General features: G+C 39.2%; 2 protein-coding genes across 4 annotated transcripts in view; one reads left to right on the top strand and one right to left on the bottom strand.

Moving 5' to 3' along the window:
• ncapg (non-SMC condensin I complex, subunit G) overlaps positions 1-5,655 on the top strand; it is a 44,491-nt gene extending 38,836 nt beyond the window's left edge. Inside the window, exons 20-21 of the mRNA XM_078410854.1 lie at positions 1,675-1,753; positions 4,927-5,655. Of these exons, the coding sequence (XP_078266980.1) occupies positions 1,675-1,753; positions 4,927-5,053 (206 nt within the window). The 3' untranslated portion in view covers positions 5,054-5,655. The remainder of the gene's footprint in view (positions 1-1,674; positions 1,754-4,926) is intronic.
• Positions 5,656-6,711: 1,056 nt separating this feature from the next.
• The window catches only part of lcorl (ligand dependent nuclear receptor corepressor-like), a 105,006-nt gene continuing 84,983 nt past the window's right edge, over positions 6,712-26,734 (bottom strand). The window contains exon 8 of one of the 3 annotated variants that reach the window (XM_078400800.1): positions 6,712-9,147. In XM_078400800.1, coding sequence (XP_078256926.1) covers positions 9,134-9,147 — 14 coding nt within the window. In that variant the 3' untranslated portion in view covers positions 6,712-9,133. Of the gene's footprint in view, positions 9,148-13,276; positions 13,738-17,815; positions 18,196-26,734 lie in introns of those variants that run through there. The other 2 variants (XM_078400775.1, XM_078400791.1) reach the window with 2 other exon arrangements.

Here is a 26,734-nt window from a genome sequence, read left to right as displayed (position 1 = left end):
CACATTTGTCTGGATTAAAGTCCATCTGCCATTGTTCCGCCCAACTTTCCAGCTGTTCTACCTCCTGTGCTATTTAAAACTCCCATCAATACATGTGTCATTTGCAAACGTACTAATCATACCACTTACATTCTAATTCAAGTCACTTATGTATTACAAACAACAAATGTCCCAGCACCGCTCCTTGTGGTACACCAGTTGTTACAGATTTCCAGTCAGAAAAAAATGCACATCCAAATTACCCTCTGCCTCCTATCATAGAACAGTACGGCACAGGAATGTGCCAAACATAATGCCAAGTTAAACTGATCTTATCTGCCTGTACATGACCGATATCCCTCCAATACCCGCACTTCAATGTGTCTCTCTAAAAGCATCTTAAATGCCACTATTGTATCTAAAACTACTATCGCATCACCAAGCCACTATGGATCCAGTTTGCCAAAATGTCTCTGATCCCATGCGCCTTAACCTTCTGGACTAAGCCACCGTGCAGGACCTTGTCGAAAGCCTTAATAAAGCCAGTGTAAAAAATGTCTACCACTCGCCTTCATCAATTTTCTTACTTACCTACAGAAAACCGCATCTGGCTCCAGTACTATCCAATTTATCTTGCAACTAACATTTAAAAAAAATTAATAATCATTGATTGACAAGTTAATATAATTCTTTTCTTTTTTGTTGTACGTTGGTTTTTTTTACGTGGGAACATTTTTAACAGGGCCCAAGTTGTGCATTGAGTATGCAGGGGTTGAGGCAAATGGCAAGTTATCTGGACCTTTTGCATTGAGCTCAGTAACCTCTGAAACTTCTGCTTAACCATGCAGGAGGTATAGCTGGGCACAGGGTTCCAAGCAGGAAGAGGCTATCTTGGGTTTCAAGAAACAATCCTGTATGACTCAGTATTTGTAAATGGTACTGGGACATGCATTGTCATTTTCATATGAAGGAAGAGATTGATATGTGGAATTTTGTTTGACCATTTTAATTGCCCAATTCCTATATTTCTGCCTAATGTCTAAATTCTGAAAGCAATGTTCTACATTTTGAGAAGTATGCAGTGATATATTTCATGCAGAATTGGGAACACTAATCCACTATCTCTACTTCCAGTAAATCATTACAGTTGAAAGTATGTGCAAGATTGGCTGCTGTTTTGTGAACTTTTACTTTACATAGTGAAAGGATTGAACGGACGGTTTGATCCTTTTCTTTTTTTACAAACAAAGATAAATCCAAAGTAATGAAGAGTGAAGAAGTTTCAGATCAAAATGCTGAAACAGGAAATGGTAAAGATGGAAAAGAGATGAAGAAAATTGATAAAAAAGATAATATTTCTTTCTTATCCACACCCATTATAGGGTTATAAAATGATATCTCACTGTGCATGTTAATAAATACATATGTGCAAGTGGAAAATCTGAAGGAGAAAAGGAAAATATGAAATTACTTTCTACTGATGGGAGGTCATTGATTGTGAACTGAACTGTCCCCAAACATAAATTGTGTTTGATTTTTTAGATTGTTTCCAGCAAAATTTGTTTAGATTTTCAATGATTAAAAACTAATTTTTACCCAAATTAGACTTTCCACACAGTTGATGTGGTGTGGATTTTAACTAGAGGATATCTTGTAACCAACCACCTGAACTGAGATGTTTATGCTTTGTTTTAGAACAACGTAAAGGTTTGTCAACTGCCAAGTCTACAACCGGAAGCAGAAGGACTAAGAGAGTGCCAGATTCCTCTGAAAGGCAAGTACATTATCAATGGATAATCATTGGTTGGATGAGATTTAAAGTTTCCATAAATGCAGTGATTATGAGCTGAAATTTAATGAAGCAAGTTATTACAAATTAAGTTGCACTTCAGGGGATATGTTGCAAACACTCATGTTATTAGCTGATAAAACGTAGTGTATTAATTAAATGAACTGAACCTATTGGAAGCCTTCCTGAAATGGCATATTCATTCAATTGCATTCAAATATTTGGAGATAATGCCAAAATTATGAAATTTATTATTTATCACATGCCCGTTGTAATTTCAAAGCTAACTTGACTAGTTTTGGTAAAATACAAATTTTCCTCTGATTTAATTAATTTTCTATTTACCAGATAGTTGCCATACTTTGCAATTTCTGAAACATTTTTTGTTACTTTGGCCAATATTTTTATACTAATATGAAGCACAAATAGATTTTAAATAATGATGCCGCCATGCTCTCCCTTTCCCTGTGCCATCCAAAACTTTAATTGAGACCAGATTCTCTACTGTGCATAACCCACTGTTTGGATAAGAGTTGCCTCCAGTTTAAAAAAAATCTTTTATAAGGGTAATCAAACAAGTCAGTCCTACAGCATGGAAATAGGCCACCTTGTCTATGCTGATCAAATTTCCTATCTAATCTAGTCCCATTTTCCTGTGTTTGACTCGGATCCTTCTAAATCTTTCGAATCTGTACACCTTTCCAAATCTCTTCGAAATGTAGAGTATTTGTATTGCCATTTTACATTTAAATATTATACATTGTACAAAGCTCTTTGGAAGCGAAAATTATAATTTTAAAAAACAACCTCCCTGTAAATCACAAGGATTTTACAAAATGCTGTGTATTAAAATTAACCTTGTATTTTTTGTGGAAAATATGTTACATTTATTTTTGAAAAACTCAAAAATTAAAAGCTGGAAGAGTTGGCCTGCCAGCACTTTTGTTTGAGGACATGGTTAGGTCAGGTTGTGAATTATCATCACTTTGGAAATAATTAACTATATACACTGGATCATTTTGGATTTGTGAATTTGATATCTAAGTATTATTCCCTTGTGTCTGGGTGGCAGAGAGTGTGTGGAAATAAATAAAGTTGCACAGTACCAGATGAGAAGTAGCAATATCTGTGTTAATAATATGTAAACGTTGCATGGAATATGTAATGTGTCAGTGTGATACTGCAAAGTGAGAGATCCCTTGAGCTGGATGGACAACTGCATTGATGTGAATTAACAGACATATTTTAAATAGAAAATGATGGAGAATAATTAATGCAGGACTTTCCTAATTCCTTGCTCTAGCACATGGTAGGCTGCTCTGGAAGGTTAGATCACATGGGATCCAAGGAGAGATAGCTGAATGGATAGAACATTTGCTTCATGGAAGGATTCATAGGGTGATGGGGAAGGTTGCTTATCAGATAGAGGCCTTTGAATAATGGTGTGCCTTAGGGTTCGGTGCTGAGCCCATTAATGTTCGTGTAGGAAAGAACGGCAGATGCTGGTTTAAATTGAAGATAGACACAAAATGCTGGAGTAACTCAGTGGGACAAGCAGCATCTCTGGAGAGACGGAACGGGTGACGTTTTGGGTCGAGACCCTTCTTCGGTCTGAAGAAGTGTCTCGACCTGAAACGTCACCCATTCCTTCTCTCCAGAGATGCTGCTTGTCCCGCTGAGTTACTCCATTAATATTTGTCATCTATATCAATATTTGGATGAGAACGTACATGGCAAATGTAAGTCTGCAGATGGTTGTGAAAAATTAGCAGGAGGATCTTGATTGGTTGGCCAGGTGAACTGAGGAATGGTTGATGGAATTTAATGCAGAGATATGTGAGGTGTTGCATTTTGGGAAATTTAACATGGGCATGACCTCCACGGTGAATAGGAACAATCTCGGGGGATTGTTGTGGAGCAAAGGGATCTAGGGATGCAGGGGCATAGTTCATTGAAGGTGGAGCCGCAGGTAGATAGGGTGGTCAAAAAGGCTTTTGGCACATCAACCTACATCAGTTAGAGTATTGTACAGAAGTTGGGAAGTCATGTTGCAGTTATATAAGATGTTGGTGAGGCCACATTTAGAGTTTTGTGTTCAATTCTGGGCACTATGTTACAGGAAAGATGTTGTCAAACTGGAAAGGTACAGAGAAGATTTACGAGGATGTTGCCAGGACTCGAGGGTCTGAGCTGTAGGGAAAGGTTGAGTAGGCTGGGACTTTATTCGTTGGAGTGCAGGAAAATACTGGGAATTATACCAATATATTAAGTCAAGAGTGTTTTATTGTCATATGTCCCATATAGAACAATGAAATACTTACTTGCTGCAGAACAGAATATGTAAACATAAGAGAAAAAAAAAGTTGTGTGTATATATACACTCGCAAGTACACACATGTATAGATATATATCACACACACAAAAAAACTAACAATAGTAGTACAGTAATGATAATAGTCTATTGTAGTTCAGAGCTTATTTGAGGTTGTAGTGTTTAATAGCCTGATGGTTGCAGGGAAGAAGCTGTTCCTGAACCTGGATGTTATAGTTTTCAGGCTCCTGTACCTTCTTCCCGATGGCAGGGGTGAAATGAGTGTATGGCCAGGATTGTGTGGGTCACCGATTATGCTGGCTGCCTTTTTGAGGCAGTGACTCTGATAAATCCCTTTGATGGTGGGGAGGTCAGAGCCGGTGATGGACTGGGCAGTGTTCACACCTTTTTGCAGTCTTTTTCGTTCCTGCGCATTCAAGTTGCTGAACCAGGCCATGATGTAACCAGTCATCTCTACTGTATACCTGTAGAAGTTCAAGAGAATCCTCTCTAACATACCGAATCTCCGTAATCTTCTCAGGAAGTAGAACATTTTGGGCAATTACAATTTATTTCTGAGATGCATTGTAATTTATTGTTTTATTTACATGATGGGATGAATAGGTGAGAAAACATCACATAACTGAGGCCAGAACAGTTTTTCAACTTGAGTTCTCTGAGAATTTTGTGAACACTTGCTGGGCTATGCTTTTAGATAAAGGAAATCTGAAAATCGTGGGTTTTGTGCACAATCTCCCTTCTTGAACTTTATAATGTTTTGCTGAAGCTATTGAGTTTATTGTCTTTCAAAGTTGATTTGACTGTTAATGGTATAATTTTATTTTAGTGACAGCCACGATTTTGCAACTCCGGCCCCTTCAGTATCCACAAGACCTTCAAGAAGAGCAAAGACTGCAGCACTAGAAAAAACAAAAATGAACCTTTCTCACTTACTGAACAAAGAAAATGATTAGTCTCATGGCAATATCTCAATCTATTATGTTGTGATTTTTTTTAATAGCCAAATAAATCAGATGGTGCATTTATTCAATAACGTTAAATTGAAATGCTGCTATATTTAGCATTTTGAAATACCATGTCATACCTCTACTAATATTTTATTGAAGATGCTCCCTGATATCTTGAGCTAAAGGTTGTGATGATATGAGTAATAGATCTAGCGTCAGATGTTTTAAAATGTTTTTTTTCCAGATAAATATCTTTCTACCAGGCTCTTATTTAATGTAGGTGCGTTATTAATCTATGTTACAAATAATGGCAAAATTATTAATTGATTCAAAAAAGAGACCTAGCATTTCAACTGTTTTAAAAATTAAATGGCTAATGAAATATCTAAGAATTATTTGAGAAGGCCAGCATCTCTGGCCTAGTGTGATCTGACTCTCATTTCATGCCACTCGCATATAAACCAATATTATGCTGTACAAGTAGTATAAAATTATTAGTATATTACCAGCAGAAAATATTAATATGATTTAATTATTATTTCAGTGAAAAATGGCCTTGACTGAGTTTCTTTTCCCCGCTGTTATGTGGTAACATTTTATTGCCTGTAGCTGAAGTCGCTTCAATGTTACTGCAAATTAAACGTTGCTTTCAAAATTGAAGCATTACATTGTTTGTAGTTAATCTTTTTATTTAAAACTAAATGTCTTCAGTGACATGTTTTCAAAACAGGTAGGTTTAGGTTTTATTGTCCTGGGCTATTACTGTTGATCAAATGGTATTCTATAGCTTTGAACTAAACCATCGCCTTAATCAGCAGTAAAACTGCATTAAGGAGTGATTTGTTGTATTAACTTTTTCTGCAACTGAATTGGGAAAACGGGTCCTGATCTGAAACGTCAGTCATCTAGGATTGCTCTGAACAATAAGCCTGGTTTCATGAGCCATGATAAGTACTGAAGAAAACCTTAACATCGTTAATTATGACAGGTCAGCTAGTTCTGCTATAATGCAGTTTCCATAATGTGAATTGGACATAAGATGATTGATGAATTAGGGCAGTTGTATTATGCAGGCTGAATTGGTTATAATGTGATTTTAATTGGGAGCTTGAGAACCACTTAGGAGTTACTTTGGAAATTGTCAAGCAGAAAAGTTGGGGGGGGGGGGGGGGGGAGAAACAGTCTAGGGGAAAAACATGTTGCCAGATAACCTCTCCACAGTAATCAGGCACCATTGTCTCTTAAAAATAATGTCAATTTCAATGCTGGTGACTAGAAATTGACAAGCAGTCACTTCTATTGACACTTGAGCAATGATACTCTATTAAACAATGTAATATACAACTTTTAGTATTTTTATCTTGCTGCACCCAAAGTAAACTTACAGCTATTACAGACATTTTGAAAATCCTGCGGGGGAAAGAAACTGTTATAGTGAGTGCTAAACTCTCTAGCCATTTTCCCCCATTGACACGATGGCTTTTATAATACAATTTTCTACAAGAAAGATTTCTTGGGAATGCAACTATTGCACTGTAGCAGAGGTACCTGTAACGTGGAAACATCCTGTTTGAGAATAGCTTCCATGCAATCATATGAATTTGAATACAAGTTATTTAGAAAAAACAAACACAAATTTCAGATGTTTTATTTTATCAAGTATTACATAGTCAAAGATCTTTGAAAATGACATTAAAATGATGTACACTAAAATATAAGAAAATATTTTGCAGTGCACACACATACATGTTCCTGAAATAGTTGATTTTATAATTATTTTTGGTAAAAAACATACTGAAAGTAGTACTGAGACAGACAGCAAATTTTCCTCAGAATCTTTCACAGTTTAAAAATGTACCCAAGTGACCCAGAATGTATCAATGTAGAATAAAACACAGGACAAAGATTCCATAGAAAGGTTTCTTTAAGAAACTTTAATCTAAATAACATACCCCTTGCAAACACAAGTGAACTAAAGGATCACTTCACTTCAGTTCCCCTTCTGTCACCATGTGCTTTGTTCCTTTACAAACTCATTACTAAAGCAACCTGTTCAAATGGATGTTTTAACCTCAAGCCAATTAGAAGTTAATTGACCATTTAATTTTCACATTCCAAGATGAACTATGATGAGAAACTGACCCATATTTTGCAGAGTGAAAGTGTCAATATTTATCATCATTACCCTGTGGAACTAATAGTAACTTTGGGATTTTGATGAATGCCACCATCCAAAGGTATCTCGGTAATTTGTGGTAAGCCAATAGGCTGGGCTCCAGTTCCTGATGTGGAGTGCAGTGACGGAACAGCAAGTTGGCTGCATGCTCAACACGGGCAATCTGACCTATGCAGAATATTCTGTCCCAGTGCAAGGGACATTCTTCCACTAATTTTAAAGGGAGTGGCTCTGAGATTCTTGGGTAAATGTTGATTTTAAAAGACTCAGATTGATTATTAGTTTAAAAGCATTCATTTAAATCTTCCAAATAATCCTTTTTGGTCTTTTCTGCCATGTTAGATGTCTTAGAAGTGTTTACGGTTCTTTAGAATTTTTGTTTCTGGGTAACTCAATGAAGATATTTTTTAAAGTCCTGAATATTTTAAACTTTTACAAGTTATCCTGCACTTTCAATGTTATATTTTGCACTAAATGTTGTATCCCTTTATCTTTTTTCTGGTTGATTACTGCGCAAACACCTCGTAAGTGGTTATCTCGTGCAGGTATCTGCACTACAGGCAGCTTGGTTGTATTCATGTAGTCTTTTCTTTGACTGGATAGCATGCAAACAAAAGCTTTTCACTGTACCTCGGTTCACATGACAATAATAAACTAAAGAGTTTAGAGTTTGACAATTTTAGATGTAGGGAGTGTGGCTCTGGTGTCAATTCCTTCCTAAGAGTGGAACTAGTTTTAGCTGCTGCATGCGGCATGGTAACACTGTCAAACCCCTACGGAACACAAGGCTTTGCCATGGAGGATCGTCCTTATTTATTTTCATTGAATCACTAAGGGTCAGGTTATATTTTATTAAAGTCAATAGCGAATGATGTTGGTTTCTTGCTGACCACAAAACTCGTTCTTCACGGATGCTTCCTAATCTGAGTATTTTTCTACATTTTTAATTTTAGTTTCAATAATAAAGCATCTACAATGTTTATCTTTGTATTAGTTACTAGAGTAATCTATATAAAGCAAACTTCAATAATTTAGAGTATTAAGAATACTAGTTTTTAAACAAATGTAACTATTTGGACTGAAGTAAGAAGAAACATTTAGTGCAATTCCAATTTGACCGCAGGATTTATATGGCAGTTAAATTGACAATTGTTGGGAAGTTTTCTGCAGCTTAAAAAATTTAGAACAGCTGATTGTCGCCAAAGTAATAAAGGCAGAGTGTGCTTATTCACATTCGTTTTCCTTGCGACCTCATAAACCTAAATCCCTGATAAAACACTGTATCCGACCCCTTTCATATCACCCTCCGTGAATAGCCACGCCTTCGGTTGCACGAGAACAAATCTCTTGATATCTTTCCTAACCTTGGATTTTCTCTAATCCTCCTTCAAACTCATCCTTTTTCCTAAGGTTTGAGCCTTAATCAATTGCCTTTCTTTGTCCCAGGATGATATTTATCTGATTGTACTTTTCTGAAGTCCCTTGGATTTTTGTCCTGCATTCATAGCACTTATTCTTTAGTGATCACATACTGTAAAGTTCAAAATGATGAAAAATTAAGATAATAGAAAAGAGTACATTTTATAAAGTGGCCAGCATTAGAATCTGAGAAATGTATTCCTCTGAAAACCTAAATAAAGCAAGCTATCAGTTGGGTACAATGGACAAAAGAGAAATTGCATTCATGAAAGATGTACAAGAGCATTTTGAGGTTAACAGAGAAATGGAGAGAATTGAAACATTTAATATGTTGGAAAGAAATTGCAACAAAATATGGCTACATGTGGAATATTGCATGCAGTTCTGGTCGCCCCATTACAAGAAGGATGGGGAGGTCTATTTGTAAACGTCCCGAGGCAAAAGAAAAACGATGTCAAGTTGATGTCATCCATGGCAGGATCTTTATTTGATTATAGAGGCGCATCTACGGAAAAAAATACAACAAAAATATGATTTGAAAACTCACTATGCATTGTGAAAGGCTAAGGAATCTAAATGAAGTTATTTCAAGAATATTAAAAATATGAAAAGCCTCATCTTTTGCTGTACAATTGTGGCCACCGGCACCTCAGCTGAAGGTAGTTTTCTCCCACAGGGTCAGAATAATGCAGAACTCATCACATTGTACAAAACATTCTGGGGTAATAGCTAAAACTTGGTTACTGACCCATAGTGTTCATGGTACAAATGCTTTAGTGAGATCAACAAGATGTGTTTGCTGCTCCCTTCATTGCTCTTGGAGTTGATATAGGGAGGGGATCATGTCTACCATGGATCTCCCTTATCAAAAACCCATTTGTGCCTCTGTCAGCTGATTGCTAGTCTTTAGGATGATTCAGGCAAAGATCTTCTCAATGGCACAAAGTAGTGAGATGGTCCAATCACCATTACTTTTAAAATGTGCTGATGTTGTATTGCACAGATGCAAAAGGACAGAGCTACCTCTCCCACAAAGGTGGTGGCTATTTTTTACACTTGATAAATTTAGCTGAAAGTTCATCCTTGTCTTGTGCTTTCCTACCTCCAAAGGAATCAAAAGCCTTTCCAAGCAAAGCAATGGAAGTACCATTTCAAACGTATTCATTGCAGGCCCAACAAGTCAGGGAAATGGTTGTATTGCAGGAGTACACCTCCAAATTATGTTCATTAGCCATGGGAGCAGAAGTAGGCTATTCTGCCCATCGAGCCTACACCACCATTCAATCATGGCTGAACTATCCTTCCCGCTCAACCCCATTCTCCTCATAACTAATCAAGAATCTGTCGATCAGAATCATGCTCTACCTAGTAAACCATTTGCGTGTTCTTTCTGTATTTATTTCATCATCTGTATATTTCATGGGGCAAGTGTTGATGGGACCAAATGAGCTTTCAATACCAACAAATATAACACTGAGATTTCCATAAAATGGGTGGAGCTGGGTGTGTTTTGATCCCTACTCGATGCCTTTCTCACAGTGATCCTGACACAATCATTTTCGACAGTTTTCCAAAATGTTCACACTGAAAGGCAAGACAAAGGTGCACAAGGTCTTAATTAGAGAACCCCCTATGCAGATGCTGCAGCACCAGCTGCCTGGAGATAGATCAGCTTAAGTAGCTCATGGATTGCCATTCCTTTTTCTTCTCGTGTCAAGAACATGGTAAAGGTGTTGGGACTCTGTCCATAATCAGACTCAACAGCACTCTTAGACAGCCAATACATTTTCCTACTGAAGGCTTCAACGTTGAAAGGCAGCCACCAATATTGTCTAAATGACAAAATGGACATGGATGAATAACAAAACTCACCCTTGTATTTACAATTTTGTTTCATAGGGCCTATATTTTCAGCATATTGCTGTAAGGCAGTGCTATATAAAAGAGCTGCAAGAAAAGATTCAAGCTCTTCCATTTTTGATGTCTGCTCTGTATTCATGGTAAGTCCTGGAAGAAAAAAAAATCCATGATGATAGCCCTCTCAAGAAAAAGGATGCCATACATGATAGCATTCATCAAGTAACTGAGAGGTTACTGGTTTGCATTCGTGACGGGATTTTGGATGCCTGAAGTGCACATTTTACAAGGTGGCCTGAGCTGCTATTAATGGGAAAATGAATGACTAACACTGATGTGGAAACGATAGCTGATTCACGATAGAAGTGAATGGCGACATAGGCTGAGGGGAGGGATGGGGCACCATGATGTGTTGTAGTTTCAACAGCTCTGCAATGAATTTAATCATCAACAGAAATGCAGTATATAAACTAAGATTGAAGGCTGCATATTCATCATCTGATGTTGTCAACTGGATTTTCAAAATAACTTTCAATAAGGCACAACACAATTAACTTATGAGAAAGGTTAGTGTGTGTGGAGTCATAGATACAATAAAATGGAAATATAGGAATGTATCTCCGCAGAGTTTGTCAGCACTAATCAGTTGTGCCCTTTGCTGGCTTTTTGAAAGTGCAAAAAAGACGCAAAGTGCGTCAGTGAGTCAGGCAGCAACTCTGGAATTTCGGTTCTACTCCTTGAAAGTGCAGTTGTGCTTGGTACAGGAGTAGTTGGATTTATAAATAGTGGCAAAGAGGCCAAACCAGCCCCTGATATCTCACTAGTTAGGCCACAGGTGGAAAACTGCAGAATCCTGGGCATTGAGCTTCAGAAAAGATGCAAAGGTCTTAGAATTGTTCCAGAGTACTTTGTAACAACTTCCCCTCATACACTGGCCAATATCTTCCTAAATTTAAGTGTGGAATTAGCTTCCGTCACCATTTCAAGCGGTTGTCTTAGATTGTGACGACAGTAAAACAAACCATTCGTATCTTTTGATAGCGGTTCTAAAATTCATCACCTCTGGTTATTAAAAATGTTCATAGCTGGATTGGTTTTCCCTCTGTAAATACACCATCAAAAATTGTCACCTTGAAAACTTATTTTTTTCTCTGCCAAGAACAGTCCTGCTTTAACAATCTGTCCTCAAAATTTGGAACAATGCAGGAAGAACCTTGTTTAAAAACAGCACTGGAGCAGACACTGTGACTTTAAAGACAGCATGAGAACATGGGCTTGGTGAGTTGAAGGTAAGTGCAGCTGTCAACAGAATGCTTCGAAAATAAACTAACTTTTTGGTATCTGTTGAGGGGTTCAGGTGTATTCTATGCTTAAGGTTAGAAATAGTACAGAACATGAAAATATATATAGGAAATAAAAATAGCTTTGGTATAATTCAGTGGCAAATTAATCCCCATTGAAGCTGGCAGGATAGGTGATGTGTCGGGCAATGCGGGAGCTCCTGAACACTGGTGTGATCCAGGGCAAATACAATTTCAGTTAAGTGGCTATTACTTATGGAATATCAGCTGAGTCAATGATCAAGAGGTCAAGCTAGACACTCAGACACAACAAGATGGGGGACAGTAAAGACCTTAGAGAATCTGTTGATTTTGTCAGTGATGAGAGATTAGCAAGTGTGTATGTGAGCAGGGCAGGATTGCAGGAGCTTCAGTCTTGAAGCAGGGTTCAGGCTCCAAACATCACCTGTCCATGTCCCTCCACAGATGCTACCTGACCTGCTAAGTTCCTCTCGCATATTGTTTTTGCTCAAAATTCCAGCACCTGCAATCTCGTGTGTCTCCAAGAAAGTAGAGGTAGAAGGGAGTAGTATATTGAGAATTGACTCCTTCCCTGTAGACAAAAAATACAGAAAGGTTATGTTATCTACCTGGTATCAGGGTTTATGACATCTGCTCAGAGCAGGAGAGGAACTTACTATGGAGGGAGATGATGTTCAGTTGGCACGGGGGGAGGGGGGGGGGGAATAAACAAAGAGCTCCGCAAAGTCAATATATGGAGCTAGGTAGTTACCGAGCCACATGTAATTTGGCATGGGGGGGCATAAGATTAGACAAATGAATGTGTGGCTAAAAGTCTGGCATGATAGAAATACATAAGAATTATACATACAAGGAATTATATGTGCTGGAATTTTGTGTAGAATACAACGTGCACTAAAAACTGTTAATTAAAGATAGTCCTGGAACAACAGCGAGGAATTACCTAAATTCACCAGATTAGAATGTATTTTGTAGCGGTTTGAGGGGAGGTAAAAAAAATAATAAAGGAAAGTCATCTGGTGGAATAAGAGGTATGGGTTAGTCCTCCAGAGGTAATCATGTGGTAGGATGGAGTGTAGAATAAGAAATAAAGGAGCTCATCAGGAAGATGCAGGGATTATCAGAGGATTTTAGTTCCTGTGTACTCTGGAAAAATCAGACAGGCTAAAATAGCCCTGAGTAGGTTTGACAAAGTTTCTTTGAATCGCACATTCTGCAACCCACCAGAGGACAGCAAGCAGCAGTGGACCTCGTGTTGTGCAACGAGGTAGAAAGGTGCCCAATTATAATTACTAATAATTATATATGTATTCAGATTGAAGGGGAGAAGTATGAGTAAGATGGGTATTTAAAATCTAATTAGACAACTACGAGGGCATGAAAACAGAAATGTCAAATGAACAGATAAATTAGGTTAAGCGGACCATCAATTGAGATGCAATTTCAGACATTTAAGTTATTTCAGAATCACGCAGGATATATTCCAAAAGGAAAGAAAATTCTAAGGGGAGGACCCACCTTATAATGTCAAATTTAAAGAAAAATTGTTTAACTGACTAAAGGGGAGGGGGCGCGGATAGATCAGATGATCAAACAAGTTTTATTTGCTTATAAGATAAGATATTAAAAAATAATAAGTTAACAAACTGCACATTAGCCCAATTGAAAGTGAATCCAGAAATAGTGGGAAACAAGGAGAGAAAGATGAAGGAGAAGATACGAGTTGCATATCACAAATTGCTGGAATTGAAGGGAAGGTTGTACTGAGGATAATCAGGATAATTACCAAGGCAGCAGGGAGTGAGCAAATTGTTGCAACTGTAGGTTGTCCAGTTCTGATAGATTTCATTCTAGGATCTTAAAAGAAGTGGCTCTCGAGATAGGTGATGTGTTCATTTAAATTTTCCAAAAATTCCCTAGATTCAGGGAAAGTTCCATTTTATTAGATAACAAATGTAACGTTTGCAAACTACTAGCAGTTAATTTAACATCTGTCAAACTAAATGTTTCAATGTTAGAAACTATTATAAAAATGTTATAAGCAAGGCATATCAAGTTTGAAAATTGGACAGAAATATGCAAGATGCAGAATAATATGGTTAGATGTGGAATAGTCCCTTTTACAAGAAAACGGTAACATTATGTAAAAAGTACTGGAAATGGTTTCCAGAAGACATTTGATAATTTCTGTGGAAAATAGCTCACTTTGCAGATAATATATTGACATGGATAGATTGGAACTGTTGATGTACAGAGAGACTTGAATAGACTTGTACATTGGTGCAGGTCCAGCAGACAGTAAGAATGGTGTGTTAGCCCTCATCACAAGCAGTTTTAAATAAAGGTGTCTGGATGCCTTGCTACCATTTTACAGAGCCTTGGTGTGACCAATTTGCAATTAGAGGCATTTAGATAGGCACTTGGCTATGCAGGGAATGAAGGGATATGGATTATGTACAGGCAGATAAAAGTTGGTCTTGGCAACATGTTCAGCATGGACATTGTGGGTCGAAGGGCCTGTTCTTTTTGCTTTACCGTTTTATATTTATCTAGATTTTCCTGGCTGGGGTGCATAGAGCAAGAGGTCAGGGCACGAATACAGTATTGAAATAGATGATCTGCCATGATTATATTGACTATCAGAGCAGAGACAAACAACCAAATGACCTACTCCTGCCCCTATTTGCCACCAGAGCCATCCCATTCCCCTCTTTATTTCCCTCTACCCTCTCTTTCTCTTATGTGCTCATCAACTTTCCTTTGATTCTTTTGTCACTTATCCATACTGGGGATAATTTACATTAGATAATAACCCTGCATACACACCTGGGACATGGGAGGGGGATGGCGGACCCAACAAAAATCTAGGTGGTTGTTCGAAGAATACGAATGCTCAGGAGAGATAGCAACTAAGGTCAGGATGCAGCTCGGGTCTCTGAGGCACTAACTGCTGTAATGTAATTTTATCACCAAGAGCATTTAATGCAATGGTATGAAGGTGATATTTCTGTTATAAAGGTATTGGTTTCCTTGTTTAAGGAACAATATTAATCAGTTGGATGCAATTCTGCAGTTTACTAGATCATAGAATGGGCAGAGTGTCCTATGAGGAAAGGTTGGACGGGCCAGATTTATATCTGCTGGAGATGAGAAGAGTAAGAGGTGATTTAATTGAAACATAGATCTTGAGATCTCTTGGTAGAGTGATATGGAGAAAATGTTTCTTTTGTGGAGAATCTAGAATTAGAGGTCACTTTTAAAAATTAGGTATCATCCATTTAAGGCAGAGATGTAGCAATTTTCTTTTTCCTCTCTGTGATGAGAGTCTTTGGTACTCTCTTCCTCAATGTGTGATGGGAAATAGTATTTGAAAAATCTTTTTCATATTAATAAGCAAGAAGGTGAACAGTTATTAAATAGTGGGTGTGTGGAATTGAGTTACTCTCAGATTGGAATTTATGTTATTGATAATGAGCAGCCCACCCATGCAGCTAATTGACACCTTCATATGAAACTAAATATCTTGCAGATTCTTTCTAATATTCTGTCAGCAAGCAATTAAGAATGCAAATTAATGCTGACCTATTTTGCAAGAGAGTGGAGAACAGAGGGGCATCTTGCAACAGCTGTACAGAACAAATTACACTTGTGGTACAACATACAGTTTTGGTCTCCATATTTAAGGAGAGGTAGGCTTGCCTTGGAGGCAATGTAGAGAGGGCTCAATAGATGACACAATTATTCTCCAGTGATCTTAGTGTCCACTAGGAAATAATTCAGCTTTGCTGCCTCCAGCATCTTCCTTTCATTGTAAGTGGCCTTCATCACTCAAGATAAAGACAGATATGGAGAACAGGCTCTTGGGAAAGCAACAAGAAGAACATGAACTCTACAACAACAAGGGTCGAACAGGGATAATTGGTGAAGGCAAGAAGTATTTGTTGAGATCCCTTAGAAGCAACTTACTGAACGATGACAGTAATGTAACATTTGAAACATAGATGATGGATACAAAAGAAGACTACAAACATGAAAGACAAAACTGATGGCATGTGGATGTTTAAGTTAATGAAATATTAAATAGAAAGGAACAGTGATTTGTTATTGATGGATATTTAACTGGGCAATGGAGAGCAGTTGCGCTCCCCTTGTTGAGTTTTTCACTGCTCAGAATCAATTAAGTGCTCAATTAGTGTACAGAAAGTGAAGTGAAATGCATGATGTTCTAAACCAAGATATTTTGCAGAAAGTTATTTTGTTCAAAGATATTTACTGGATCAAGCAATTAAATGTTAGGCAAACAGCATTTACAAATGTTGTGTAAGGTAATACACACCAGTGCAAGAAAAAGTGTAGTGGAACAGTAAACTTAGATACAATAATCATACATTCAGAATTAGGTGGTAGATGGTGTGTTCGATTTCTAGGGCAGATTTATGATCCCTTCCAAGACAATCTTTCCAGCAAGCAGTTAGGAAAGCAAATGTGATTTTGACCTCTTTTACAAAAGAGTGGAGTACAAAGATAAGGCTATATATAACAGCGGGAAATGCCATTGAGATTATATCCAGAGAATTGTGTACAATTTTGGGTCACTGATTTTATTGAGATTCTTAGACTTTAGAAAGACCAACACAGATAACTCCAGCTTTCCTATCAATAATCTATCGCAATTTAGTGCGCTCCACTTGCTTTCATTTAGGATTGGGTGGTTAGTTAAAGAGAGATAAAAAGGCCACTGTTACAATTAAAGACAGCAGGTGTTGTGCTCCCAGAGATAGCAAAAAAGTCACTGACAGCAAGACAATAAAAAGTGACGGCTTCAGTAGGGCAGTTAAAAAGTAGAAACTACATATAAATTTCTGAGTAATAGAAATATATATATTTATATTCCTTTAATGTACTAGGATGACTTTACACTGAGGCAGGAGGAAACCTACAAGGACCTAAATAATGATGGATTTAAGCAGATAATATTAACCAGCTGTTTTTTTAGGGGTTGGTCCTTTGCGTGTTTAATCATGAATATATGGTTTCAAAAACAAATACATAACGCATATTTGGAACAATTTAAATAGATATAAGCTAAGAAAAAGACGATGTAATGGAGCCCAGAGAGAAAAATGAAAAGCTGTCAATTTAATTTCACTGAGGAATGTAGGAAATTATAAAGAATAGTATTCACTAAGGAAATGATGAAAGACATTTTTTTATTTTATAAGCTAAAAAAAAGCTCATTCAAGTTGAGGGAGAGTCAACAATACGATAGAACAAATTAGGACAAAAAATGTTACAGCTTATTGGGCAAGAGCTGTAAATATTCAAAGAAAAGATCCTGCAAGTATATTGTGTTCTACAGGTTATAGTAACATTTTACCACAGGGAACTTCTACCAAAATAATCTGGAAACAAAGCACAAGTATTATTATCCCTGAGTTGAATGTGACTGAGAAAGAGCACTGACAAAAGATTGTGTACCTGGGCCTTGTATTACAATGGCAATTTTTTTCAGGCCTGCAACCAATTCATTGTTGTTGAGACTTGCAATTCAATGAAGCAGATACCAGTGTCGACATATATATCTATGAACCCCACTCCCCAATAAAGAAATTTTTTAGAATATACCAATGCTCACTCGTTTGAGGTAGTTTTACTCCTGCAAAAAGTACTGTTTTCATCAAAGGACAATTTGAACTATTTAAAACTTTGAAAACTTATCAAACAACATTGATACAAATTTATAAAAATATTTACAACACATTATACACAGAAAATGAGTAAAGTGTAATGTAAATTGAGTACAATAATTGAAGTGCCTTGCTTTCCAAAAATATGGATAATGAAGATAAATCATTTTCCTTCATTTCCCTTTCCAAATAAGTAATACAAACTTCTAATGAATTATAATTTACAACTATATATGATTTGATAAAAAAACAAACTTTGCACATAAAAGCTTAAAACAATTATTCATTAATCAGCAGATGCTATTGTTATTATATACATGTATGAGGACTAGTAGTAATCTAAAGGAACATTAATACGTATGTAGATTCTCTAAAGGATTCTTGCAAGGCAACAAGCATGAGATTTTTTTGTATAAAAAGAATTAGTGCAACTCTGATATTTACAACATTGTTCAGACAGCTTCAGGTTTTGGCTACAAAGCAGCAAACACAAAAAGATACTGCTAAATACATTCAACCTGAATCAGTAGGCTGAATCTTAAGGCACTAATTAAATAGATTCTGAATGAGATAAGATAACTTCTTCTTAAAATTCCAATTTATAGTAAGATGTGCCAAGTCTTGGTAGCAATGATGTGTAATTCCAGCCATCGATTTAAGGTACAATTCCGCATCAAGTTGAGTTGCCTATATGTAAAAATTTAACAAATTAAAACATGCCAAAATATATGTATAAACTTTCCAGTATCATTCAATGGCATTTCTATTCAAGGAAAGGGGCTTTATCTATTCACTGATTTTCTTCTTCAAAAGAAACTTATTGTTTAATATAGGTCCAAGAAACAAAGGGAAAACCAATATCTTTTTCTTCATTATATTACTGTGCACTCTAGCAACTCTTTTTTTCTGGAAAATGCTCAATTTTACTTAACATGATCAAGAGACCCAAACAATGAAGTTTTCTCGGTTGACCATCTGTAGAACGGAAGCATGGAATTGTTTTGTGGAGTAGGAGTTTAGACGATACCATCCTGCGCCCCACGTGACCTCACCCAGCCAGCGGCCACCTGTTCCCGCTCCACCAATCAAAGGTATCACAAAATGCTGGAGTAACTCAGCAGGTCAGGCAGCATCTAGGAGAGAAGGAATGGGTGACATTTTGGGTCGAGACCCTTCTACAGACTGATGTCGGGGGGGGGGCGGGACAAAGAAAGGATATAGATGGAGACAGGAAGGCAGTGGGAGAACTGGGAAGGGGAAGAGTGGGAAAGAGGAACTAAAGTTAGAGAAGTCAATGTTCATACCGCTGGGCTGTAAGCTGCCCAAGCGAAATATGAGGTGGTCTGAAGAAGGGTCTCGACCCAAAAAGTCACCCATTCCTTCTCTCCTAGATGCTGCCTGACCTGCTGAGCTACTCCAGCATTTTGTGATACCATGGAATTGTTTTGGTGCACAAGATCCACTGTCTATCGTAAATTATTGTGCAGCCATTTCATCAGACTCCATTCTCATTCTTTCCCCAATTCCTATAAATTATTCTCATTAGCCTTTCTGGTTTCTCTTTAAAGACATCAATGAATAATGTTTTCAAAGGCAGTGAATATAACTACTCTCTTTAAATAAAGTGTTTCCTCGCATCCTGCTTATATTTATTTGTACCAAGTTTTCAAATCTATTTCATCTGATTCTGGAATCATCTGGCCAGGGGAACAGCTCCTCACATTTATCTAATGTAAACCAGTCATGATCTTACATACATTTATAAAATATCTTCACCTTCTTTGTTCCAAAAACCCAGCTTATCCAGTTTACTTATGCCCTGGAGCCATTCTCGTAATTTGTTTCTACATCTTATCCAGGACCATCATATTCTTTCTTAAATGATGTTACCAGAATTAGATGGAATACTCCAATAACTGTTCATCCAGAGTTTTACACATTTTCAGTAATTTTCTTTATTTTGTTTCAAATACTTTAGGAACCACTATAAATATCCTCTATCACTTTAAATGCACCCAACTTCCTGTTTCTGTATACTCTTAAGTTCTATACCATTTTCTTATTGTGATGCTTGGTGGACCGTGTGGGGTGGAAGGACACGTTGCTCCTCCCGTGCAGCAGGTGGCGTTGCACAGGACAAAGGGAGATGCTTTGTACATAGTTATCTTGGCTGTACACAGTGTGGAGTGTGCAGTCAGATTGTGTGGTTGCAGTCATTTTAGTTGTCTTGCTGCCAGCATTGAGTTAATGTAATAAAGATTTCTGTTGTACCTTGAAGATTCTCAAGTTTTATACAGACATAGACAAAGAACACGAAAGTGGTGTCAGGAGTGGGAGACTTCGGATTGTATCCAAAGACCCAGATACGAGCCTATTTTTCGATTTTTTTTAAACATGTCTCGGCAATTCGATCGTTTCGATCCTGAGCGAGAAAGGTGGTCGTCGTATTTAATGCGCGGTTTTATTTTGAAAGTATGGTAATTACGACTGACCTGAGGAAGAAGGCTGTCTTGTGTTCATCAATGTCTCCAGAAACTTTTGCATTACTTCAAAATTTACTTACAGAAGAAGTAACTGAAATTTCATATGCTGAAATCACAACAGCTTTGCAGCTGCATGGTGCAACAGGAAGGGCGATCTATCACCAAATTTCTTGCCCAGCTTCGCACCAAGGCAAAGGCATGTGATTTTAAAGCTCAATGCTGCGAAAAGTGCCAAGACAATGCGTTGCGAGATAGACTAGTCATGGGCTGCAGGCACGCATTTATCCAGCAGGCAATTCTCAAGGAATCGGCCGCCTCATTGAAGAATGTGCTGCAGTGTGCTAAGATGGCTGAGCTGCTAAGTAAAGAACTGCACAAAATGGCCGGCAATACGGCATCAAAGCTGCCTCAAGACGTGCATACAGTTCGTCAGACTCATCCGCAACGCCAGAAACCATTTGATCGACCCAGAGTAAATCCGGAGAAGAAGGGACAGTTTCAGAAGAGCCGTCCCCCTGTGGGGGGAGAATCGAAACCCTGCTACTGGTGCGGCTCGACTGCTCATCATCAACGTGAGTGCCCGTATATCAACTCCGTTTGTTATGCCTATCACCGGAAAGGTCATCTCCAGGCAGTGTGTCAATGCATAGGAAAGCTGAGAAAGGGCAAGAAAGCGCAAAACACATTCGATCAAATCGCGGAGACCATTTCTATTGAAGTGCTCGGTGTGTCCACGATCACCGACAAGCCGAGGATTTCCCTGTGGGTCTCGAACGTTGATCTACAGTTCCAGGTGGACACTGGTGCGGCTGTGCCACTAGTGGACCAGGACATCTGGGAGAGGATCGGATTGCCGAAACTGAAACCGGACAACATCCGCCTTTTCGGATAAGGAAGACCGGCCATTCCCATGAAAGGCAAATGCACTGTCGCCGTTTCCTGTAATGGTATGACACAGATGTTGCTGCTGATCGTCGTTGGCAAAGAAGGCACATCCCTGTGCGCCATCGACTGGATCCGTGCTTTCAAGCTTGACATGAACGTCTTAATCTACGATGGATCAACTATGGCATTGTCATCTTCCACGGAGTGCAACATGGTCAGCAAGTGCAAGAACAACCTGCAAAGGTTCTTGACCAGTTTCCGGCCATTTTCGCACCTGGACTCGTGCATTGCACAAAGATGAAGGCACGGCTCATACTCAAAGACGATGCCTTCCCTAAGTTCTTCAAACCAAGACCAATTCCGTTCAGTCGGATGGACGCCGTCGACAAGGAACTCTGCCGTCTTGAAGAAATGGGAAATATCACCCATGTGGACCATTCAGAATGGGCCACACCCATAGTTGTCGTTCAGAAACCTTGCGGCAAGGTGCTCATCTGTGGCGACTACAAAGTGACTGTAAACCCTCAATTGCACATTGATCAACGGCGCATGCTAAGAGTGGACGAGCTGTTTGTCAAGCTGTGAGGACGACAGTACTTTTCGAAATTGGACATGTCCGACACATATCTCCAAGTGGAACTGGACGACAAGATAAAAAACCTGCTCGTCATCACCACGCACAAGGGACTGTTCAGATGCAACCGATTGTCATTTGGACCAGCACCGGCACTCTTCCAGAAACTGGTCGACAATCTGGTTGTCGGGATTCCGTATGTAGCCGCCTACCCAGCCGGACAGAAAAAGAACAACTGCAGAACCTAAAACAGGTCCTCACGGCACTGAACAACTACGGCATGAAGCTGCGCATGGACAAGTGCGCATTCTTCCGAAAACAGGTCTCATATCTCGGACATGTGATCTCGGCATGTGGTCTGAAGCCATCGGAAGAAAAGGTGGACGCCATTGTGAATTTGCCAACGCTCGAAAATGTGAAGCAGCTTGAAAGCTTCATTGGCAAGGTGAACTACTATGGCAAATTCATACCGGCACTTTCGACTTTGTGCACACCTTTGAACAACTTGCGAAAACAGGACGTCGAATGGCACTGGTCCAAAGAGTGTGACCATGCATTCACCAGGTTGAAGGAGATGCTCGCCCAGAAGACGCATTTGGTCCACTATGACCCATCAAAGCCGATCTCGCTTGCCGCCGATGCATCGCCGTATGGTCTTGGAGCTGTAATCTCACAAACGGCGCTGAACGGCAAGGAAGAACCAATCGAGTTTGCATCCAAAATACTTACGACCGAGAAAAACTACAGCCAAGTGGAAAAAGAAGCACTGGTGATCGTGTTTAGTGTCCAGAGGTTCCACCAATATTTGAGTGGGTGATATTTCCTGTTCATCACCGACCACAAGCCACTGCTGACTATTTTCAGCCCGGAGAAAAGTTTGCCTATCATGACGTTGCAGCGTCTACGACGTTGGGCCCTGATCATGATGGGATATGATTACGGCATCATTTACCGACAGTCTGCCGAGCATGCCAATGCCGATGCACTGTCTCGTCTACCAATTGGACCCGACCTGACGTTCGATAAAGAGGAGACAATTATGGAAATTGAGACGGATGTGAACTTGCTCAACACGCGGGTCATCGCCGATTTCCAAGTCTCCGCAAGGACGGTCGCCAACTATACGAGCACATACCCCATTTTGTCGAAGGTACGACATTTTGTCACTTAGGGGTGGCCGAACAGTCCCAAGCTGGACAAGGAATTCTGCTAATTCCAGAATGCGCAAATGGAAATCTCCTCAAAGGATGACATTCTGCTCCGTGACTGTCGAGTGATCATTCGGACGGAACTGCGATCGCCAATTCTGAAAATGTTGCACAAGACACACATTGGAATTGTGCGAATGAAGGCTCTCGCCCGCATGCATGTGTGGTGGCCGAATATCGAGGCCGATATAGCCGACCACTGCAAGGACTGCACACCATGTGCCGAAACAACGCCAAATCCGCCGGAAAAGACTTCCGCATGGCCCGTCCCCGACCAACCGTGGCAGCGAATCCACATAGATTTTGCCGGATCGTTCCTGGAGGAATGTGGCTGGTCATCATGGACGCCCATTCGAAATGGCCACGTTATACAAATGAATAAAGATCCAACCACCGAAACAACCACTTCTGCGCTCGACGATTTGTTCGCCATTTGGGGATTGTCCTTAACAATCGTAAGCAACAATGGACCCCAATTTGCCTCGCAAATGTTCAGTGACTGGTGCAAACATCACTCAATCGTGCATCTGACATCAGCACCTTTTCATCCACCCTCAAATGGTGAGGCAGACTGGCTCGTCGGCGTTTTCAAGCAAGCCATGAAACGTGCTGTAGGAATTGAAAAGAAATCAAAACAATTGGCATTGCGCGATTTCTTCCAGCAGTATCGAACTGTTCCAAACTGCACTACCAGTCGAACTCCAGCGGAGATGATGCTCGGACGTCAAGTGCGCTCTCCCCATCAGTTTTGAACCCGACCCGTAACTCTTACACGGCGCGCACTCAGCCAACGAAGTCGAACAAGTCCAAATTTGACATTGGCGACTACGTATATTACCGCAATTATACGACCAAGCGAAACAAATGGTGCGCTGGCAGGATCATGGCTCACATTGGAACCAAAATGTACACCGTCCAAGGACAAGAAGGACAGTGCCAAGTTAATGGCATGATGACCAGTTAAGAAGCCGCATTCCTCCAGCGAAGACTGCGCAGAGCCTGACCAGAACCAAGCAGTCGGACACCCCGGTGCCGAATCGTGTGGACACTGGAGTGCCAGATTTGCCTCTCCGCTGGCTTGACGAAGTTCCACCAGACGAACTCCCCGCCGATCTGCCTGTGGTCCCTCGTCAATCGACACATTGCAATCATGGTATTCCCCCAAGACGACTCGTTCAAACTAGAAAGGGGGAATGTGATGTTTGGTGGACCGTGTGGGGTGGGAGGACCCCTTGCTCCTCCCGTGCAGAAGGTGGCGCTGCACAGGACAAAGGGGGATGTTTTGTACATAGATATCTTGGCTGTACACAGTGTATGAGTGTGCACTCAGATCGTGTGGTTGCAGCCATTTTAGTTGTCTTGCTGCCAGCATTGAGTTAATGTAATAAAGATTTCTGTTATACCTCGAAGATTCTCAAGTTTATACAGACATAGAACAAGAACACAAAACTTATTTATTGCTCTCATTCTTTGTGGTAAGTTTAATTCCACAGCCTTAGTTTTGTGTAGTGCGTTATCAAATGTCTTTTGAAAAAGTACATCGGTTGGCAATAACCACATCACCCGAATCAACTTTTCCTAATTTACTGGTTTCCTGCAAAAATGGTTACAAAATGCTTGTTTTCTGTTAATTGTTTGTGATATTGTTTCCATGTCCAGTAGAGAATATTGACTGGTTGCATCGGTAACTCAAAAGTCCAAGAATAATGATGACTATTAATAGTGGTAGACATTGCCAGGTCCATCACAGGTACTGACCGCCCCATCATCCTAGGGATCTACAGGAGGGGATACCTGAAAAAGGAAGCTAATATCATCAGAGACCTACACTTTCCTGGCCTCGCTCCCTTCTCGTTGCTACAAATGGGAAGAACATACAGGAACCATGACCTCCAGGTTCAAGAACAGCTTCTTCTCAGCACCTATCAGGCTTTTGGATGCAAGGCACAACCCTACCTCAGAAATGATCTACAATTGACTTTTTGGTTGCACTATGTACTTTAGTTTTGCACTATTATGGTATGGTCACCTTATACTGCTGATTATTAATTTATTGTGCTATTCATATATATATATATATCATATATATATACAGCCGGAAACAGGCCTTTTCGGCCCTCCAAGTCCGTGCCGCCCAGCGATCCCCGCACATTAACACTATCCTACACCCACTAGGGACAATTTTTACATTTACCCAGCCAATTAACCTACATACCTGTACGTCTTTGGAGTGTGGGAGGAAACCGAAGATCTCGGAGAAAACCCACGCAGGTCACGGGGAGAACGTACAAACTCCTTACAGTGCAGCACCCGTAGTCAGGATCGAACCTGAGTCTCCGGCGCTGCATTCGCTGTAAAGCAGCAACTCTACCGCTGCGCTACCGTGCCGCCCATTGCGCTATTGATTATTGTATATTTATTTGTTGTGCTTATCCAAACCCTAATCAAAGCATCGCTCTATTGATCTTTTCCAGACATGCTGCCTGTTCTACCGAGTTACTCCAGCACCTTGTCTCATTTTTTGTAAACCAGCAACTAGTTCCTTGTATCCTTGTATCTCAGTTTTCTTTTGTATTTCTATGTTACTAAAGCTTTAACCACATTACCATCCTAGTTCATCTTAGCTCAACATCATTCAAGAGTCAGGCACTGTTTTCCAGCTAGTTTATAACCCGAGTTGTATAAGGATTTAACATAATGCCTTTGTTTTTCAAGATAAGAACCCTGGTAGCCTTTTTAAACATCTTTTTCAACGTGTGCTGAATCCTTCAAAGCCTTTTGTGCATACACCTTCAGGAGGCACTATTCATCCTGTTAACATGTTATCATTTTTTTTTTACTGCCTCTCTATCACAATGAATCATTTCACATTCTATGCTGAATTTTTATATGTCATGTGTCTGCCCATTTCATCAGTCTGGAATCTGTTTCTGATAATAACATGTTATTATCAGAAAGAATGGGGACCTCAACATCAACCTCGATGGAATATCACACTGTACTTCCTTACAGTGTGAAATATAAGCCATTACTATTTTGTGTCTTTCGTAAGATTTTAAAATCTGCCAGCTTCTCTGAAATGGTGATATTGACAATATCTTCTTCATGTTGAATATGGAAGAGGTTGGCCAGTACTAGCAGTATGTTCTTCCTCAACTTGTTATCAGCATTTCCATTTACCTTCATATAACTAGCTTTCCCCAAACTCCTTTCACAATATTTGTCTCAACAACTCCTTTGGCAGCAAGTTCCACATACTCAATATTCACTGGGTGAAGGTTCTTCTAAATTTACTACTTGATATGCTGATGACCATCTTACTTAGATGTTCTCTAGTCCTATAAGTAAAAACACAATTAAAACCTTTCATAATTTTCACGATCGCTGCTGTTATACTTTGGTGTCGGCTTTCTGAGAGAGTCCTAGCCTATTCCTGTCCAGATAAGAGCAACAATTATGAGATTTTCTTAAAAAAAACCTTTCTGCCATAATCTGCAGTGCCTTTATATTATTTTTTGATAAAATGGCAACCAGAATTGTACATATCATATCATATCATATATATACAGCGCGGAAACAGGCCTTTTCGGCCCACCAAGTCCGCGCCGCCCAGCGATCCCCGAACACATTAACACTATCCTACACCCACTAGGGACAATTTTTACATTTGCCCAGCCAAGTTTCAGATGTTTAGCATAATTTTGTTACTTTTCAATTCAATTTTTGAAACAAACAGTGCTCGATTAGTGTCCTGCCTTATCAACCAGTTACTTTTAATGATGTGTTTATTGGTACTACTGGAACCCATTGTTCTCCTACCCTAAAATCTTACACTCTCAGTAACATATAACTAGTTCACCAAATGTAATATCTTCACATATATCTTTGTTAAAAATCAATTGCAAGATATTGGTATATTCTCAACATTTATTTCATCATTGTGTAATTTTTCTATTGTGAAGGCAGATGCATTCTTATTCTTGATCTAGCTATTCTTGATCTAAGAAGTTTTTGAGCACAAAAATGATATTGTGAAGTTTCATCCTGAGCTGCGTCCTCGTTATAATAGTGAGTAC

Source organism: Rhinoraja longicauda, chromosome 1 (genome assembly GCF_053455715.1).
Source record: "Rhinoraja longicauda isolate Sanriku21f chromosome 1, sRhiLon1.1, whole genome shotgun sequence".
Lineage (NCBI taxonomy): Eukaryota > Metazoa > Chordata > Chondrichthyes > Rajiformes > Arhynchobatidae > Rhinoraja > Rhinoraja longicauda.
The sequence above is the reverse complement of the archived record's forward strand: the minus strand, read 5'-3'. Positions and strand labels throughout refer to the sequence as shown.